The 18,574-nt window shown below is 37.1% G+C and overlaps 1 protein-coding gene across 3 annotated transcripts in view; it reads right to left on the bottom strand.

The window, feature by feature from the left end:
• Positions 1 to 2,737: 2,737 nt before the first annotated feature.
• The window catches only part of kcnd3 (potassium voltage-gated channel, Shal-related subfamily, member 3), an 82,213-nt gene continuing 66,376 nt past the window's right edge, over positions 2,738 to 18,574 (bottom strand). The window contains exons 4-8 of one of the 3 annotated variants that reach the window (XM_043246193.1): positions 10,382 to 10,480; positions 8,356 to 8,391; positions 8,152 to 8,244; positions 6,430 to 6,674; positions 2,738 to 5,495 (exon numbers count right to left, since the gene is read on the bottom strand). In XM_043246193.1, the coding sequence (XP_043102128.1) occupies positions 5,291 to 5,495; positions 6,430 to 6,674; positions 8,152 to 8,244; positions 8,356 to 8,391; positions 10,382 to 10,480 (678 nt within the window). In that variant the 3' untranslated portion in view covers positions 2,738 to 5,290. The remainder of the gene's footprint in view (positions 5,496 to 6,429; positions 6,675 to 8,151; positions 8,245 to 8,355; positions 8,392 to 10,381; positions 10,481 to 18,574) is intronic. The other 2 variants (XM_043246194.1, XM_043246197.1) reach the window with 2 other exon arrangements.

Raw genomic sequence — 18,574 nt, 5'->3', positions numbered from 1 at the left:
GGCTCTCTGGAATACTTGACACTGATTGGTCAATTGCAGAGCCCCATAATTTAAATATATTTGTGTGCGTGTGTGAAATAAAATGTTTAAATAACTTTTTTCGATATGCAGGTTATTTGGGTAGCGTAATTTGTCAGGCGTTTAGTGCAGCAAAGTTTTCAACACGAGGAATTGTTCAGCCATTTAGGAAACAGGTTTTTATTCTCGCATAATTTCAACCCGAGTTAGTTTTTGTTCGTTTATGTGTTTTCAAGTAGCCGCGTAATAATGGACTACCGGGCATTTTTGGTGAAACCAAACGCCTCGCGAGCAGGCCTAATATAAGACACTCGCGTCTCACAACAGCTTGCTCACGTGCTCCTGTGCAAATTGTTTGCTTTATGTAGAAATGAATGCCGGTGAGATGAGGGAATAGGGCTACGGGGGCCATTCAACCCAAAAACCGCGTCTGTAACGAGCATGCAGGACATTCAGACATGCAGCTGTTGAGTTCTCAGGTTCACGCCATGGGAAATATAACACCTGCGACTCCAACAGCAAAGCGCTGCTGCTGAGTTCATCAGCAGCCGTGGCCGTTTTCATTTGTTGTTTAGATTCACCGGTGACTTAGTCTTTAATCGTGGGAGATTACATTCAGCTGTGTGCAGTTTCTGACACTCGTGCTTATAAGCGTGGAGAGAGATTCTTGTCCATCGCCTTTCCATTCAAGAGGATATATATTGTTATCGTTCGTCTGGGTTTGTGGGCTTTTCATCGCAGTTGTTTCCGGTTATTCCTGCTGCATCACGTGCCAGCATTTACACGGGTCGCCTGGGTCATTCACGGACCCCGTCAAGAAAACGACAGACGGGGGTGTTCGGTTCAGACCGTACTTCGGAAAGCAACTTCCTGGATGGTTCCGCAAGGAGTTTTCAGCAGCCGACAGAAATCCCGCAGCGCCTCTGCAGATCTGTTGAGCGGCTCGAGCTGGACAAGAAGAGGCTCGAGGGCCGAGTGGCGGACAGATGTGGCTTCATCTTCAGCTCAGCCACTGTGTCCCGGGCTCCGCTGTTTATCATTCTCGTGCTGAACACGAGCGAGGACTTCAGACACAATCAAGTGAGAACTTCTTATTCATTCCCCTTTTATTTGCTTGGGCCTTTTTATTTGTTTGACTGTCTTCTTGTTAATGGCTTACAAAGAACATTAGACCTTTTTATAATAACCAATAGGCCAACAAAAAGTTAAACCGTCCACATTAATTTAGCTATAGACTGTGACCTTGAACCGCAACAATGGTATATTTCTAGCAATAGGCTACATTGTATTGGTCAAAATGATTGATTTTATTTTTTTTTAATTAATGCCAAAAGTCATTAGTATTGGATATTATGTAAAGGTCATATTCCATGAAGATTTCACTTCTAACTAAATATCAAAAAGTAATTTTTGATTTAATATGTATTAAGAGCGTAATAATTATTATTATTATTATTATTAATCACGATTGATTGCATCCAAAATAATAGTTTTTGTTTGCATGTGTGTACTGTGTATATTTATTTTGTGTATATATAAATAGACACATGCATGTTTATATTTAATATTAAAAATATATTGTATGTGTGTGTGTGTGTGTGTATATATATATATATATATATATATATATATATATATATATATATATATATGCACAAAAAAGTGTCCAGTAAGCTATTTTTAGGTTGTCTGAAATTGCTTGCTAAATAGAATTTTTTTTTTTTTTTTTTTATTAAAGAAATGTAAGCTTTTTCACATTTTGTAGCTTAATGTAATATTTCCTCTCTCTTTCCTCTGTGTGTGAGAGAGAAACTCCTTTCTTTTGCAGTGTGTCTATCTTCATCAGTGGAGCCGCTCATTTACAGAAACGTAGCTTATAAATGAATAGCTGACCCGAAAATAAACATTTTATCATCATGAACTCCCCCCATGGATAAAATATTTAGAGAGATGTCCTCACTGTTTTTCCCCTTCAAGAATGTAGGTTAATGGTAAACAAAATGCATGGTTACTGACACGATCTTCAAAATATCTTATGTTTCCACAGAAGAAGGAAAGTCGTGCAGTTTTGGAATGGCATGATGGTGAGTAAATTATGACAGAATTGTTATTTTTGGGGTGAAGTATCCCTTTTATGGTTTCCAGTTCACAAGGCTTGATAACTTTAAGCACGCAATCATGTAATCTATGACCCATAAATCACATTTTAAACTGCATTGTAAAATGTTTGTGAGCATATAAAGTAAATTATAAACTGATTTAGATGGAAATACCAGTTGAATAAAGGCTAAGAGGTTTTTCCTAATGGTTTTTCCCTAATGTGGGTCCAGAATGGAGGGTAATTGTTACAAATGTTTTTTCCCTCTTAACATTTAAAATCAAACTGAAACTCTCAACTTAATGCCATCAGAGCTTCATTTGGCTAATTTTAATAATGGAAAATGCAAACAAAATGGTATTGTGGCTAATAATGTTTTTAAATGATGCTTTGATATTGAATCATTTATATGAGACGCTCCAATTAAATCACTTTATGATGGAGTCTAAAAAAGGCCCAGCTGCAGCTTGTTTTCCATCCTGCCTGACTCCTGTTTTGATATGATGCCATATCTATGCTTTATTTCATCTCCAGAATATTGTCATGAGTTTGTGATTTCATCATTAAACTGCTGTTAGATTGTGGTCCGGTATTGTCGAAGGAAACCCGAATAAACAGCAGATATATTTGTGGCAGATACAATTCATTTATCAGGCGTTTCACAACTGTGACACAAGACAAGATCATAAATAATATTTAACATCTGACAGTGAACAGGAATCTGCTGAATAGAACAACATGACTATCTCCAAAAAAAAACAAAGGGAAAAAAAGAAAAGAAGCTAAAGCGTAAAAGAGTTAAACAAGCACGGACATACAGAGTAAGAAAGAAGACCCTCGACAGGTATGTAGATGCACATACAGATCTCCACTTGGTAATATATTCAAAACAACCAAATCTGTCATCTGAAGGAACTGCACATATGAGTTATTACGAAGCTGTTAGGATTCTAGAGTCACTTCTATTACATTGATGGTTCTGTAGTGTCCCCTGCTGGGCTGGAAGTTAAGACAAAGCAAAAAGAAAAAAAAACTCCAACACATTACTGCTCGCCAATGACCACAGGTGATCCAATACTCAACATTTATTATCATAAAATTTAGAATATATTGGCCACACCTTCTCCTATTAATTAAACATTAGATCCATTTCCATATTTCCCATCTATTATGTACACGTGAAAAATCAAGAAATCACAAAGGGACCAAACGTCATTTGGATCATAAAATCGTATCGTTAAGAGATTTGCTATGGATTGTATGTACAACAAACAGGAAGATAATCGTCATGTGGACACGCGGGCCATCAAAGAACATTTTGGAAAGAACGGTGTGGGCCGGATACCCTGATATTCCTAAATGTCACGATGTGCTTTTCCCTGTAATACTGGAGTCATGTCCATCTCGTGTTTGTGTAACTGGACATCCACTTCGGCTTTAAAGTTCAAGTATAGGTTATGTATCTGTTATGCAATTATTTAATCGTATTTTTTATTTCTGGAAAATATGGCTTATTCTATCTAAAAAGGGCCAAAACAAGATTAAATGTATTGATATGAGGTCTAGTGAGTGTTTCATTGCACTGAACACTAAAACGCTGGCCCTGGAGCAATAACGTCCTGAGGGGAGGAGGGGAGGGGGCACTTTCTATGTATGCTGGTGTAAGAGGCACAAGTGAGTGGGGTTTAAGGAGATGGGTGGGGGTTATGGTACAAAAGGTGGAGCTCAGGGGATCATGCAGTTAAATGCTGGCAGTGAATTGTAAACGACACGGACGAAACAGGGACTTTTCCACTAACAACCACAAGTTCTCTCGTTGGCAATGCCGTTCTTGTGAACATGGCTGACAAATTAGGACAAAGACTGAAAAGGAGGGAGAGAAAAGAGGTGGAGAATATCTCTAATCGATTCGCACAGTTGACAGTTTCTCCTCTAACAGCAACGCATGACTGGAAATCTAGTTAACAAAAACATTCACTGGTAATGAAAAACACAAACATCAAAAGTTTCCTACCCATGTAGTTTTACGCAAACTAGACACATTTTTAAATACCCATTGAGCGATAATGACAATAACACTTAGATCAGAACAACTACAGGAAGCAGGCCAGCAGTGGACAGAGGAAAGGGCGGGGCAGACATAAAGGGGCGGGGTGGACAAAAGGGGGCGGGGTAGGCAGCTGCTCTGGTTTTGCCAAACAGTGGCTAAATATTACAAAATATTCTATCAACAATATTCACAGTTAAACCAAGGCTTGATACACATTGTAATCACAAAATCTCAGCGACGCCTTGTGCTTGTAGTCACAGAGTTTTTAAAAACACTTTCATGTTTCTTTCTCTCTCTTTTTTTTTTTTTTTTTTTTTTTCTTTTTTTTGGTTCTATATTACATAGTAATGTCTGATAGGTGACAACTAACGTTACAAAGTCGGCTCAACGTTTTGGACTCAGGGAGAGACAGTGGCTTAAAGAAGAAGGAAACTCTCCTCCCCTGAGAGGCACGAACTGTGTGAGAGGCTGAGAGTTTGAGGGACGATTCTGTAATTTCTACACACACACACGCGCACACACACACACACACACACGGGGCAGAAACATTCAAGTTAGACCTAATTTGTACCAGTCACACATATTTCCAAAAATAAAAACTTAGCACAGTCTGAGAAACGCTGTCACATACTGTCTCCCTCAAATCTAAAGCAGAATTTCTCGTATCCTTTAGGAATTACTTTAGATCAAAATACAACTTAATTGGGATAAAGAAAGCCAAGGCTTTGACAGGCTGTCTGCGATGTTGGAACAGATTAACGGACTGATATTAAACAAGACTCGCGGATGAAAACAAACGCTTGACCTCTTGCATTCATCAAAATGATAATAATAATAAAAAAAAAACATTAGGCTATGATCCAACAGAAAACTAAGAGGATGGAGAAGAAATGTTTTATGCACAGTGACACTGCAGTGACACCCTCATCTATATCAGTCCTGATGGAGAGTGAGCGAATACTCATGGTTGTCCTGCTTTTGCCGTCTCTCTCCCTCTCTCTCTCTCTCACTTACACAGACGCATCGTTGTTGATCTTCTATTTCTATTCAGAGAGTCAGTGCACTCCTTCTCCCACTAGGGGGCAGGCTACTCATCAGTTTCTCTTCCTGAGTTCTGTTTTGTCCTACAGCGCAGAGATTTTCACCACGTCGGTGCCAGGGTTCAGAAGAGGCGGAGCTTCTGGGTTGGGAGGGGGCGGAGCGTCGGGACTGGCTCGAGAGTTGTTTGAGGGAGGGGTTGGGATACTGATGATTGCCGTGGTAACCAGTCCACTGCTCTTGCAGTTCAGACTCCCTGATTCATCAGACATCAGATTCAGACTGGAACGACTGAGGCAGAAAGAGAGAGACAGAGGTCTTAAAACTCTTTTCATACTCTTTTCTACACTCGTACACTTGTTTTGCCTACTGTTTATTAAACGTCCAGTGGATAAACAGAGGCTGTGCATGTATCACATATTTGAATGTCATCTGTATTTTTTTTTTTTTCTATGTATTTTGTTTGAAAATATCTGTGGGTGGAAATGATACATTTTGAAATGTTAACAAAATGGCAGATTCCTTATATTTGCTGAGGTTAATTTCAAAGGTAGCATTTTATATATCAAGAGCATAATAATAAACACACATTTTGCCTTATTTGACAGAAATGAGAGCTTGAATGGAAATGATGCATCAAATATGCAGTTACATACATTTTAACCCTCATCTTTGGCTGAGACTGATCCTAACAATAATATTAAAATGGTTTATATTACATGTTGTTTAGATTGTCATAGTTTTTTTTTTTTTAATTTAGAAATTAATATTTTCACATAGGATAATATTTAAAGTCTGGGTCTGTATCAGTGGTAACCAACTAAAATTATACATTAAAAATAATTTTAGAAGGAACAAAATGATAAAGGGATGATTATTCTGTTTTTTATTTTATTTGTTCATTATTTTTTTTATTTATTTGCTATTTTCTGTAAATGAGTGAGATTTCTGTTTATAAGACACTATGGAAAATAAGTATAAGCATTGTAAAACTATAAACCCGTGTGTTTATGATAATACATTAAAATTACATAACAAATACCAGTTTGTAACGTTAAGCAGCATAACAAACTGTTTAGGTACAGCTAAAATACGGCTGCAGCTGATCTAATATATATAAAAAAATACTACTAATAAGGTGCATAATATAAAAAAGTTGGAAGTCTTTTAGCTGAGATAAACACGAGCCCTTTGAACAATGGTGTGTATGAAAATGAGTGCTAACCTGGTGTTTAGTGGCTGCTGTTCCCCACACTGGATGTGTAATGCGCTGAGCTCCTGCAGGTTGTGTGTGTGTGAGTGTGTGTGTGTTGCACTGAGAGGCTGCATGTTCTTCTTGGTTCTCCGAGAGCAGCAGGTGCCAGTGATGCCCTCTTCACTGGAGAGAGATGGACTCCTCGATGGGAAGTTCTGTAGCGCTGTCTGCAGGTAGCCCTGTTCATACAGCCGCTCGTCCACAAACTCGTGATTCTGTTCACAGAAACACAAAGATTATTGCTTTCTGATGTTTTATTTACTGTCGTAAGCCTTTTCTCTCATTCCCTTTACTTCAAAGACTTAACAAGCATGTTAAACACTTAAATATAAAAGAGAATATGAAACAACTTTGAGGCATTTTTACTTCAGTAATGTATAACAAATAAGAACAAATCAGATCAGTTCCTTTTTATGTCAGTTGTATGTTACATAAGATGAGTTTGTGGATGAATAAATATTAAATATAAAAGAGAATATTCAGTGGTTATTATTGTAGGATTGGACTTGATTTGATTGAACTGGCAAAGTGTGAAACTACTATAATATTGATTAGTATATTTTTTTCATGTCCTCGTGAATGGAATTGCAGAGGAAGAGAAAATTATAAAATTTTGATGAAAGACTATTAAAACAAACTTTTTTTCTATTGTCTTAGACATGACGCAATAAAGCATAGCCCAGAGCAACACCTAACTACATTTCATGTGTTGTACCTGCTTTAGCAACTTTGTGTTTTGCGTAAAAACATTTTGATAATATTTATAAATTGAATTGCATTTACATTACACTGGTTTATTTTAACATTTGCATTAATTTGCATTTGCTAGAGCTGAATACTGAAAGTATTGTGACAATTAAAACCTTTATTTAAACCTTGAAGCAACTGAAAAAGGAGTAGTCTCTAAAATACTTCATCCCTAATTATTTGCGTTTGATTCATACAATATTTGTAAATTATTTTTGTTAAAAAAATATATATATTTTTATCTTATTTTTCAATGTATAATGAATGCTTAGATTTATTTGTCATTACGCAGAAAAGCCCTGCCCCCATATAATGTAACTGGACTGAAATAACACTGCTCGTGAAAAATACAAGGTATGTGCAAACAGTGAATTGTTCCGATTAGTTTTTTTTGGTTTTTAAGGGCATCACGTTTTTTGCTTGTGGCTGACTTGTTATGCAAATGATAAAGTTAATGTGTTAATTTGAGATATAACCAACTTGAGAGAGATTGAAATCTGTTAAATAATAATGGGAGAAACTAAGCTTTTCGAAACACTAAAGAAGCAGTTAAATATTCAATGGAATGAAAACTCAGACCAGTTGTATTCATAAAAGCGTAATATCAATGTAATCAACAAATAACCGGCAACAAGAATATCAGTTAACTATCTTTCTGCTTTTTTGTTACACAAACTTAATAATTAAAATGATTAAAGTAATTTAAAAATACCCATCCTACGTTATAATTGACCTGAGATCAGCTAGACACTTGTGTATGGGTTTACCAAGTCAACGTCATCTACTGCGAAGTCTGAATTTGGAAATGCTTTGAAACCAAGTGTCAAAACAATATTACGAAGCCTCGTTTGTTGAAATTGCGTGACCCGGCGAGTTTGAAGCAAAAGATTAGTAAAGTTTCATGAAGCAGTGTTTCAAACGCAGCCACCACTGCTTCTGACTGACCGTTGTTTTCTCCAGGCAGTGCAGAAGATGGTGATGTTGACTCTCCAGCAGAGATGTGGTCTTCTTCAGCTGTTGGTCCTCCTCCAACGAGCCCTGCAGAAACACACAGGAAGACATTTACATCATTTTTAGGGAACCGCCACATTTCATGCATGAATAATGAAGTGGAGAGAGGGACAGAGTGTGTGTTGTTTGGCTCAGTACCTGTGGTGAAAGTTTCATCTTGTAATAGGGGAGCTGCTGTTGTGTAAGAGTGGGAGGGAGAGACACGGAGAGTGGTTTACTGCTTTTGGAAGGAACTTCATCCATAACAGAGCAGCACAATATATCATCCATAACTTAAATAAACAAAGAGAGAAAGGAAGGACGAGGGGCCTCAGAGGATCGGGCAAATCAGAGTGATTCCACTTTTCTGTTTCACAAATCCATTGGTACGGTTACTAAAACTCCACATATCTGTCTCTTTTATTGTAGAGCTTTTGCCCGGGAGCTTGCGCTCACGTACTGGGCCCTCCGGCTGATCGCACATAAACTGCTCCACATTTTCACCATTTCCACAATGTCTTAACACGACACGAGCACCAAAATAACATGAGTGAGTCAGTGAGTGATGTGTGGGAGGAGAGAGAGACAGAAGGAAAAATAAAGATATTGATAGAAATGAAGAAAAAGCAAAATTAGGCGTCTTACAGTACTCTTACCCCGAGTACTCTTATTCTGAGCAGACTGCATGCTTGCATGTGATCCGCGTGGTATTTATGAGCTTTTCAGACAGGCTAACTTAGAAGCGGCTTCTTCAGTTTGATGGAAAGTCGGACCACTCTGGGTTGAATCACGTGAAGGAACTTCAAATTAACTCCAAAATCAAAGAAATTCATGTTGTGAGAACACTCTGGATGAAGAAGACGAAGCCTATTTTTAGGGCCGTTACAAATTTTTCCATTGTGACATTATTTTCATGAGAGTTAAGCACATTTTCCACCATTCTGAGTGTTCTCGTGTGATTCACCCACAAGAGCCAGTTTTTTGGAGAGCATTTTTAACCCTCCTGTTTTCTGTCGATATTGACCTTTTTTTACGGTTTATATATTTGGAGTCAATTGATGTATGTGTGTAAAAAAAAGTGACAAATGTGAAACTAATCGCTTATCGCTCTTTTACAAACTTTTTAATGAGTTCCCTTCATCTGATCTGGCCTAAGTAGACTATTATTAGTCTAATATAAATTGCATTAATTCATGTTTTTTATGGGAGTCTCATTTGTTGATAGATAAATTGGATAAAAGCGTGTAAAAAGAAATTAAGTAGCATTTAGTGTTAAAATACTGTTACTATTTCTGTTTGTTTTTAAACATATTTTCTATATATTTGAATTAGTGCTGAGCGAATACATCATAAATTTGTATGTAATATTTGCATGTACTTACATGTATATTTATACTCTTATACAATGTTTTTATTTATTTTGGATGTGAATAATCTCGATTAATCATTGCACGGCACTAATTTGAATTAATATTCAGTATTAAACACACATTTTATTATATATTAAACACAAACAGTTTGGAGGCCTCTTAGACTCCATAATGAAGCTCAATTTTGTCTGCTTTACTCTCTGGACCTCTCCGAGGACGTTCTGTGAAACTGGTTAGCTCTCTTTGGAGGGGCCTGCAATCTGTCTCTGTACTCGCTGTTCACTCTCAGCATGCTCCTCGCTCCTCAAATGCATTTCGACGCATTCAGAGAATCGCCGCTTTCTTTTTTCCAGGAAGGCATTTTAGAGGAGCTGGACAGCTTCAAACAACCGCAGTAATAAAGACCAGATCTCCTTTTCACACACATATGTTCACAGCCTACTCACTAATGAGGGTGTTTAGCAACACATTAAGACATTTTCACATCAGTTCATCACTCTGTCCTGATAAATTGGATGTCATTGAGTTAATTGAGCTGATGTTTGTGTAAATATGCAAACACGAAAGTCTCATAATCGCTCTTAAGTGCTGAAAATTGGATCACCCCATGTAAATCTCTAGCTTTAAACACTTTTAAAGTGCCACTTTTATTTCTCGCTAAAACACTGTCTGCAGGAGTTCTTGTTGAAAACCATGCAAAACGTAAGGCAAATGAAAAGAAGCAACCAGAAGTCAAACAGAAACTAAATATGGGAAAGGCTGAGCATGAATATGTTGTGCGCGTTTGTATTTGTGAAACAATGCGTGTTTCTCACCGTTAGCTCCAGTGATTGGTTGAGCCCATTTCGTTTGCTATGCAGGAAGGCGCTAGAGCTGCCACTCTTGGAAATTCTCATTCGGGCCAGTCGGGCTTTCTGTCAACACATACATACACAAAGGAAGTTACAACTCAGTCCACCAGTGCTTTCCATCACAAAGGTCTGAGTTTCAATCTGATCCCTGTTGAAAGAGCAATTCAGATCAAAGTACTTTAAGAAAGAAAATGGATTTTCACATAGATTGCTGTCCGTCATGAGATGATGAAAAATGCAAGTGGCTTCAAAAAACTACTGAACCAATTCCTGACAGCCATGCAGTGAAAATGTGCACAGATCAGGTTAGAAGAAAGCGGTTGCCTGCTCGCTCTACAAAGCATAAAAGAACGGTAATTTAGAGAAACGCAGCTGTGTAATGGTTAATTACAGTAAACGTCTTGTGTAATGCTGAATTACGGTTAGCGCAGCTGTGTAACGATAAATGATAGAGCAGCGGTTCGCATTCCCTCAGTCTATGTCATTTTTATAGGCACAGCATGGATGATGGGTGGAAACCAGCAGTCAAATCCTCTGTGGAACATCAAATTTTAATATTTACAATGAATGAGAGTATTTTAATCTCCTCAGATCCAGAGGCTTCAAATGATCTGATTTGCGCTCTCATTCTCTCGTCATCTCATAGAAAACTGATCCTATCTCTTGCTTCGGTTCCCTTAAGATGCAAGAAGCTTTATTGACGTGATAAAAAGGGTTACGTTGGCAAAGCGTTAATAAATATAATGCATACGCTAGATTTTTTTTTTTTTCTGAATGTGTTGGGGTGTTTCTTTGCGGTTAATAAGATGTTCTGACTGGATTGTAATGCAATAATTTGCAGTTGCTAGGTTAATGTGGTTGGTTTCTTGGGTACTTATAGGTTAAGTTAAAAGAGCCAAGTCTTTCATTTATTCTGTTTCCAGTGGATTGTGTTCATATTTACATATATTTAGCTCTGCCCACCAACATGTGGTTGAAAGATAGCGTTTAAACAACAACACAAGTGGTATATATATAGGACAGGTTTTTTGACGAGATCGACCCAAATTCGAATCCACCTTTTACCAAACACTCTCTTTTCACTTTTCATATTAGAAGAGCATTTTATTTTCAATAAAATGAAGGATTTAATCAAAAAGTGGACAGTAAAGTGCCTCAGAGGTGTTTATGGGTTAGGAATAGGTATAGGGAGTGCTTGTCCTAATAAGGTGGCATCCCTTTAATAAGTTCAATAAAAATGATAATTTACACTTACATCGATTTACATCATTACTTTTAGAATGTACTACAATACAAATGCAAGATTCAAATATCTGCTGCTTGCAATACATACTATAAATAGCATCTAATTATGCCCCCGTTCACACAGAGACACGATTTTTTGTATCGTAGGTCCAGATCCCAGAGTGGAGAAGTCTGAAAATGACACCCTTGCATTTATATATGTACAGCCAGTCCATATATTTTGTGAAACGATGATGTCATCATCCTGAACAATGAAAAAAAAAAAGAAATTGGGCAGAGAAAGCTCTGGTTTTGTGTGGATGTGGCCTAATATAGCAATAATGCTATTTTTACATATCAATCACTGATCCCAGTATTCTGCTGACAGGAAAAATTTGTAAAACTATTCAAAACGTTCTTACATTTAATTAAGAGAAAATTAACTTCAAGCCAAATTACGAAGGGTAATAAAGTGCAATATATCTAATTCATTTGATTAATATAACTTTATTGATTATTATTATTATTATTATTATTAATAAATCTAACAAACTTAAGCAAGATTTATATGCAAAGAAAGTAAAAAAATCTGATAAAAACATACATCTTAATATCATTCATCAGGCAAGAATAATTAGTAAGAAATATCTAAACATTCTACCACAAATGCGTATATGTATATTTTATACGTATATATAAATATATATTGTTTTAAAGGAATAGTTTACCCACAAAATCTGTCATCATTTACTCACCTTTAGGTTATTCCAAGCCTGAGTTTCTTTCTTTTCTATCCCTTTAAGAATGTCTCGACAATTTACAGGAGGAGGTGATAAAAATTATTTTCTTATTTCCTGCAGGGTAGTATTAGTGTTTTAATAATCTCGCTGTGTTTTTCATTCTCTCAGGCACAAAGAGGCTTTTGTGTGGCCCCCTATCAGGTGTGTAATAGGACCATGTAGCTTGATTTTCTTGTTCATGGAGTTTGTCACCTTCACACACAGGAGGTAAGTGTTCATGGCCTGGACTGTTAATGGCACAGCTAAATGCTGGAGATCAGCTCCATGAGTACAACAGTAAAATTCTCAGAGGGAGACAAACAGTGTTTTGCGCGCTTATAGTCACAGTACATTCTGAACAACACTACCGCTTGTCCACCGTTAGGGGTCATCAGCTCACCCACCGCTATTGATCTAGGCCAATTGGCTGCTCTTTCTTAGATGCGGGTTCACAAATGCATTTCATCCCGAAGAGTGTTTGTAAGCGTGTGTGCGTTTTTAAATTATTGAAGAGGAACAAATTGTGTCTGAATTGCATCAGAGACCTCGCCGAGATCAAACCGGTATTCTGATGTTCATTAATTTCTCACACACACTTGAACACAGATTGAAAGAACATACACCATCATTAAAACCCTCGCACACAAACACACACACGCGAGTCCCTGTGGGTGAGTGGAGTGCTAACTCTGCTCTTTTCACAGGAGATTGCCATCACATAATGGAATCAGTTTGGGCCTCTGAGACCGTTTGTGTTTCCAACAAATGCTGCAACAATTTTCGTCTATCGTGGATAAAAATGAGGAACATTTTTCCTGGGGATCTGCCCCTGGAAACGTGAGATGGAGAGCGGTCGCAGTAATGCTGAGGTTCTTTATCAATGTGACACACAGAATATCGCTGCTGAGAACTGTTGTTCAGGACTCGGCCGAAGCTAACCGCGCTGTGCTGAGATCAGATAGGCCGAACAAAGCAGCAAATGCACAGATTGCATTTCGGTTACACACATAAAGCCCACTGTGACATCTCGTGGCAGTGGTGAGGCTAGAAGTCTGCTCTCTAATTTCATCAGGAATATTATGAGACGAGCGGCTTTATGAGGCAAATTTGTGGTCCGTGACCAATTTCAATTCACTGTAATCATATCAAAGTGTTCCCGTTTAAATAAAAAATCATTTTTCACACTATGTATTCAACAGAAACATAAAAATGGGCCATAAAATGCAGTTTCATTTTATTTCCAAGCTATTGTTATTCTGGTAGATTTGTTTGGGTGGACAATATGTTAGTCCAGGTAGATGGTGTTCCTTCCCTTTTGAATTTAAAGGCCCACTTTAGCACACTTTTAAATTACTTATGCTAATATTAATATGCTAATATGCTTTAAAAGAGTATGTGAAAACTGAATATAATGTTTTCAGACACTTAACTAAACTTGAATGAATATTATAGTTTAAATTCATTTTAAAGGGCAACTATTATGCACCTTATTACAAGATATAAGTCTGTTTAAATACATATTAATCTCAGGTGTCCTCGGAATGTGTCAGTGAAGTTTTAGCTCAACATATTCAACAGCTCATTTATTATAATTATTATAATTTAGAAAATGCTTGTTTTGAGTGGAAGCAGAAACATGCTGTTTTCATGCATGTCTCTTTAAATGCAAATGAGCTGCCCCATTTACCAGAATAGTGCTGTGGCTTTACAGCTCTTACCTCAGATACAGATAAATATGTTTTAAAGCCGTATCAGTTGAACTCCAGATATTATTTTTTCGAGTTGTGATATGTGTTTTTATCTGTTAACACAGCAGTGTCTGTTAGCAGACATGGGCGGGGCTTGTGAAATGTGACGTCGCATTTTACAGATGCTGCTTATGATTTATGGGTATTTTTTTAAAAAAGAGTGGCTGATCTGATATAATTTGTATCATTATAGGGTGGTTGCATACATTTATGTTAATGTATGTACGCACAAAAGTGAAAACGTTATTGTCATATACTCACTGTCAAGATGTTTCAAACCTGTATGCGTTTCCCAATGACTTTCATACTATAGAAAAAAGTTTACCCACATTCTTCAAAATACCTTCAAATAAGAAACTTGTACAGGTTTGGAACAACCTGGAGGGTGATCTATTTTTTTAAGTGCACTTCTTCTTCACAAGGGTTGCTTTGGCTGTATACCTTCAATCCCTACCCTCCAGCAGAATCAGCCAAGTTTTTCATTAAAGTTTGTGCTCAAGTGTTGCTGTTTAGTCCCACAAGATCAGATTCCTGTTGAGTGGAAAAGCGAGATTGAACCACACAGACGTCACTGTGAATAGGGGTGATTTCATAATCATACAGGGTGGATGCTGATTGGATGGTTTGATCATGTGTCAATCAAAGTATTTAATTCCCTTTATAAATGAAATTGCTACTAGGTATGCTGTCTAGCATGCGACATGCACAACTTGTTTATGCCTGAAGCACAGGCTCTTGTGCAAACCACCAAAGACTGATGCTGAAAGGCGCTTTCTTCATTGCACTTTTTTCTGAAATGACAGGCAGCAGTGAAGAGAAGATATAAACTGAGAACCCAGTGCTTGTCAAACATTACATTTCTTGTACCCTATAGAGTCAAGCTGGGTCTAGTGTGTCTCCGGTTCTACTGTACATAAAATGTACAGCTGTACAGCGTGCAAGAGCCTCAAGATGCTGTCAACCTAAGTAGAAAATGAAATCGCATTTATTCATTTATCATTAATCTTAGTTTATTTTTTATAGTATAGGGAATACAGTGAAGGGTACACAAACCTGAATTTTATTTGAATAATTTTGCTCATCTGTTGTTTTTATATTTTCATTTATGTAGAACAGGAGTTCCCAATCCTGCTCCTGGCGATCGATTGTCCTGCGAAGTTTAGCTCCAGCTCTAATCAAACACACCTGAAGCGACTAATTAAGGTCTTCAGGATGGCTTGAAAATGAAAAGCAGGTGTATCTGATTAGAGTTGGAGTTAAACTTTGCACGATCGCCAAGAGCAGGGTTGGGCACCCCTGATGTAGAAAGTAGTACTTAGTATAAATGTCAGGGAAAAAGTGTGCAAAATGTTTGCTTTTAGTTTGTCACTGGAGCAAGACTCTCAACAATTTACATTTAAAACTCATCAGCACCTAATCACTACACATTTAGGGTGCAGTTTTGCATCATTCTGGACAATGGTTCTCAACGTTTTTTTGCTTCAAAGCCCCCAAAACATTATTCAATGACACTTTAGTTTCTGTAAGTTACATTAGGATTCCAAAGGTTTCAATAGCTTGAATGTTCTTCAAGGTTCCAACTTTTTTTTTTAAGCTAGTTAATTTGACTTTTCCATTTCACAGTTTCTACATGACTATTTTAAGACTTGATAAGACACAGATAAGAAATATTTAATTTATTTGTTTATTAAATGTTTATTTTAATGCTTCTTTTGTCATTAGTTTTTAATGAGTTTAAGTTTGAAGCGCCCTTGTCCCCTGGTTAAATGCCAATGCTTTTTATAAACACAAAACCACCAACCTGGTTAGAATATCCACTGAATGGCACTAAAACACAAGTTTAAGTATGTGAAAGCTGGCACTTTTTTATTATGCAGATATAGGTATGTATTTCTGTTCTTAAGAATTTAAATATCCATGGACTATTGCTAAAATTTGATGCTCTAAAAACCCATAGATATGAAGCTGGATATGTGTGATGCTAACTTTCAAAAGCATCAGTTCCCAGAATATTAATATCCCAGCATATTAATACTGAAGTCATATGATATTTTAAGTAATTGTGCAAAAACCTCTGTAAATCTGTGTGAAAACGAATACAAGGTGTGTGAGTTTTACTGCCTCTAGTGTTCAATTCTTTTGGAAACTGCAGTGATATGTACTTACGGGCACATATTTCGTGTCTCCCTAAAAATGCACCAAGGTACGTTTATGCCATGCCATGAGACCAGGTAGGAAACAGCATAGTAAATCTCTTTAGTTTAATTTAAAATGACTGAAGTCAAACCTATGTTGTTGGGTGAGGTAGAGCATGATCCCTAGAGCTGCAATATAATTACAAAATTGCAGAACCTGAATAAATCTGTTAATCTGTGAGTCAATTCAATGACGTCCATCCTTTTGCTTTACTATAGTTTCTCCAGCCGTGTAACAAGAACGTTTGCAGAAATGCAAGATCAGGAGACTTAAGTGGATTATTTATGTCAATTAAACGAAATCCCTCCATGCACTTTCAGTGTTTGCTCTGTGCAGTTCAGTCCACAACAAAGAGCGGATAAGAGTTAGATGTCAGTGCGGTGAACATAATTTTGAAGAAAACTGTATTGTGAGATGGTTGTTTAGTGCTTGCTAAGGTGATTATTTTGTAGACTACTTGGGTTCCTTTTGTAGTGCAAGTCTGTGTTTTTTTTTTTTTGTCAGCTTTATGATGGCTTTAAGAAACAATAGCACTTCTCCTTAACAACCTGCATGATTTGAGTTATCATTCATGTCTGTAGCTCAAACACAGCGTGACAATATTCGTGTCAATCAAAACTTAAGAGTGGAAAAACTATGTAACATTCACAACTATGTAATGCTGTTGCAGCGAAATCACAGATCATGTTCATATTTGCATTGTGTGTGCATGTAAAGCAAATGCTGAATTAATAATGAGCAAGTCATTAACATGCAGTGAAGTAGCACAGCTAACACTTCTAATAATTCAACCCCAATTACTAGACCAACTTTGATCAAAACTCTGATTCCTGAACTAACTTTGAATAAAGCTCAGACCTTTGTATCAGCCATGAGAGTTTGAGCATAATGAGACGATTGAGTGATCAGTCATGAAAGAATTGTGTGATGTCTAGGAAATGGTCTGTTCTTTTTCGCTTGCTGGCCGTGCAGATTTTCATTAGTTATTAATAAGCTGTCCCGGTGTATGTAGTTTTCTGTAGACCCTAAAAAAAAACCAAAAACTGCAGCATGTTCGTGAGGTGAGACACAATCAGCCAAAGGAAGACTAAATCAGCGTATAAAATCTGAAGCTTTCCGCGCTTTGATCAAAGTTTCATTAAGCTGATGCTCACTTCGATGGTTCTGCATCAAACCCAGCTGTCATGTCTGCAATGTTCTTAATTCAGAGTCTTCTGGAAAGCCCTGGAGTGCTCTAGAAGTAAGCTAAAGCCCTTGAACTTAACAAATCTCATCAGGCTACTACAGATATGGCAGAAACCGATGATGCTGCGCTCTTACAGGTGTCAGTGCCACACTGAGACAATAGTTAAAGAGAGAGTTCACCAAACAATAAGATTGTGCACTCTCAGAAAAACGGTAAATTTGGAATGACATTAGAGTGAATTAGACACAAACCAGGTAACACAAGTATATTTTTCAAAACAGCATTAGCCAACAATATATTGTACGGGTAAAAATGATATTTTTTCTTTATGCCAAATTCAGTAGGATATTAAATAAAGATCATGTTCCATTAAGATATTTAGTAAACTGCATGCTGTAAATGTATAAAAACTTATTTTTTGATTAGTAATGCATTGCTAAGGACTTCATTTGGACGGGCAATTTTCTCAATAGTTTATTCAGATCATGTACAAAATCTCCAAAAAATAAAAAAAAAGACTCTTATGACTGGTTTTGCAGTCCAGGGTCACATATGAACTGAACTGTTGCTAAACATGTGGAGCCTTATGGGTTTAAATCCAACCCAGATTGTGACCTTAAATGTAGTTATTGATGCTGTTATTATTTTGATACTATTATAGGTCATTACATTTTTACGAAGACCTTGTAGTGCTGCCATAACAACAATTAGTAGATGGTAATAGTAAACACACCCACATACACATATAAATGCACTTCTAACACCCCCACATGTGCATATTTTGTTTAACTGCACATGATTGGGCGTGCTAATTCAGTTCTTTAGTCCATCACATTCGATTGGGATGAATCTAGAGTTCATCCAGTAATATGAGATCTGTAATATTTAAAGTTTAAGGATGTAAACAGATAGATGGTTTTGGTGCAGTACCGTGCTGTTTTTTGGCTACTGGACGACAGGTGAGAAGGACGAAGGTCACCTCCCAAAAGTGACTGCTGAAATAAACAAACCCCTCCCCACAGGT

This window comes from Puntigrus tetrazona, chromosome 8 (assembly GCF_018831695.1).
Source record: "Puntigrus tetrazona isolate hp1 chromosome 8, ASM1883169v1, whole genome shotgun sequence".
In the NCBI taxonomy this organism is placed as follows: Eukaryota; Metazoa; Chordata; class Actinopteri; order Cypriniformes; family Cyprinidae; genus Puntigrus; species Puntigrus tetrazona.
The sequence above is the reverse complement of the archived record's forward strand: the minus strand, read 5'-3'. Positions and strand labels throughout refer to the sequence as shown.